The 2,500-nt window shown below is 35.9% G+C and overlaps 1 protein-coding gene across 2 annotated transcripts in view; it reads right to left on the reverse strand.

Moving 5' to 3' along the window:
- Window positions 1-2,500, reverse strand: part of Sec71 (ADP ribosylation factor guanine nucleotide exchange factor Sec71) — a gene marked incomplete at its 3' end in the record, with an annotated part of 76,381 nt that overhangs the window by 52,500 nt on the left and 21,381 nt on the right. For both annotated transcript variants that reach the window (XM_070141790.1, XM_070141789.1), the window contains 6 exon segments: window positions 491-642; window positions 816-966; window positions 1,144-1,234; window positions 1,508-1,665; window positions 1,898-2,057; window positions 2,238-2,448. In XM_070141790.1, coding sequence (XP_069997891.1) covers window positions 491-642; window positions 816-966; window positions 1,144-1,234; window positions 1,508-1,665; window positions 1,898-2,057; window positions 2,238-2,448 — 923 coding nt within the window.

Genomic DNA, 2,500 nt, shown 5'->3' on the forward strand with positions numbered 1-2,500 from the left:
TAGACACAAGGCCCTTACTATTCTACACACATAGGGGGTAAGAGACCTGGCATAAATAATCTTGATATAAAATGTCAATTACAAATACAGCCTTTGAGAAATGGCAAAAGAGCAAAAATAAGAGTTAATAACATTGCAAAGGGGAAGCAAGGAGTCTCAGACACCACACACAAGTATTCATGTGGGCCAGGCCACACACCTGGGAGAGATGCCACTCGATTAAGTCTAATGCCCATATTTAGGCCATGTCAGGGCAGCAAGGCACTGAGATGCAACAGGATAACATCCATTGCAACTAATGTAGAAAAGCTATGAATGAGAAGGAATTTCCTCATTGAGCGAGAAATATATTTCTAACAAAGATCTAATTGAAACCAGTCAAATAAATCACTTGCACTCTGAAGATATTCATTCTCATTCATAGCTTTTCTACAAGCGTTAACATCCAGTTAAACTCACTCTCCTTTTTCTTACAAATCTGATTCTTTACCTTAAACATCGGGCGGACGTGTTCTACATGAGTCGCAAGGGTAAAGGTAGCATCAACATGAGAAGCTGCTTCCATAAGTGATTTGGCTGTCCCTGATATTGTTTCCATCTCCAGGTTGAAAAGCAACTTTCGTTTTTTCTCATTTGCAACAGCTGTAAATGCATAATCATTAAACACTAAACACTGTATCACACTGATGCTGTTTCTTTACAGTTTTCAAATTCAACTTCAGTTAGAATTCTTTGTATATAGGAGTTTTTGACAGATAAAAACATTGTCTATCCCATAAAAATTTCTTTGAAAAAGAAACTCAAAAATGTCCCACCTTGCTTCCCAAGTTTGGTGGATGTAGCCTTCATTTTAATTTCATTCCCAGCAATTTCATCATAGATGCTGGAGAGGTATTCTTCAGGTAGATCCTTGGAATCATTGATGCCACGGTTCATCTTGATATACTGCTCTTTGGTCATCTTTTGCTGTATCATACAGAACATTATTTCATTTAATAAAATATCTAATCAAATAATAAATGTAAAAAAAATCTACCTTTATACATAAGAGCCAGTATAAAATATGACCATCTTTAACATGATAAGGCTCTTTTATGAAAGTAGATAAAAATCTACTGTCACAAAAAGAGCCTATTCACTAACCTTGACCTGTGTACTATGCAGGTCAGTGGTGAGCATGATGATGGAGTATGCTAACACATAAGCTGTGTCTGCACTTGCAAACAAACCAAGACTGCAAAGAAAAAGAAATATCAGTACTCCCTTTAAAAGAGATTTGTTAGCAGTCTAAGAAATATCTAATCATCAAACACTGCCAAATACTTGTACCAAATTATTCATAACAGTAAGAACATTCTCATAATTTAGCTAATATGCAAAAATGAAAGTAGAGTTTGTAGCTCTATAAGCACTAAAGATATTATTAACTGCTTCCTCAGAAGGTAGTTCCATCAAAATATTTAGCAATACTGATACAAATAAAAATAATCAATTCTATCTCTCTTACTTTGCATTGCATTCACAATATCTGGAAGCAAATTTCTCCATCAGTCTATCAATTTTTTGGGCTTCCCCAGGTAACCGGAAACCTTCAAGAAACATTCTTAAGGCAGGAACAAAATCACGCTCATGAAAATCCATTTGATCGATATAGGCACACATAACCTATGGATAAAAAATAAATAATACATTACAACTATTACAACAATTACATTATTTATTCTTACATTCTCTTATGTCATAATTAATCAGTTCAAGAGAGTTAGTTTTGCCTTACACTGAAGAACAATAAAAGCAGTGAATGGCTGATAACTGGTTGTCAATAATAGAACTTCAAATCTTACACCTGAAAAAATGAGAGGGAAAAAAACAAACTGTCCTGGGTAATCTGCCTTACCTCTCTGTTGACTGGATCTGGATCACCAAGAAAATCACCAACTTGGGTCTTATCCAGTCTGTCATCATCATGGAAGAATTTGGCAAGGTCTTCAGGTGATGGACCTAAGAGCCCCTGGGCCTGCAGAAAGGCAAGGCCACGACGTGGTTTTCTGTTGAACCTGCAATTCAAGGGACCATTAAATGTGTGGACATGTAACCATTATGTATATAAAAAATACAATATATGTATTACAAATAACCAGCACATACTATCTCGTAGTTCTGATCTTCAAAATGACTTTCAAGTTTGCATAAAAATAAAGTCTGATTAAATATAAACATTATATATGTATATTTACATATCAATGCCTTGTTCCCAGATCTCCTTCTGATGTTTGAGGGACTGGCACTGCTCTGGATTATCCACTCCAACAGTGGAAGTGGTGGTGTTTGTGGAAGAAGACTGGAGGGAATTAATAGAGTTGTGTGAGCCGTGGCGAGCTAGTGGTGTTCGATTACCCTCAGATGAATGGTTCACTTCCAGCTCCTCATCCTTCTTCTTTTCTTGGCCTAAAGATCAAACAAAATGATGTAAACCTCATTTTACAAATAATTTGTTCCA

The sequence above is a fragment of the Penaeus vannamei genome, chromosome 28 (assembly GCF_042767895.1).
Source record: "Penaeus vannamei isolate JL-2024 chromosome 28, ASM4276789v1, whole genome shotgun sequence".
NCBI classification, from domain to species: Eukaryota; Metazoa; Arthropoda; class Malacostraca; order Decapoda; family Penaeidae; genus Penaeus; species Penaeus vannamei.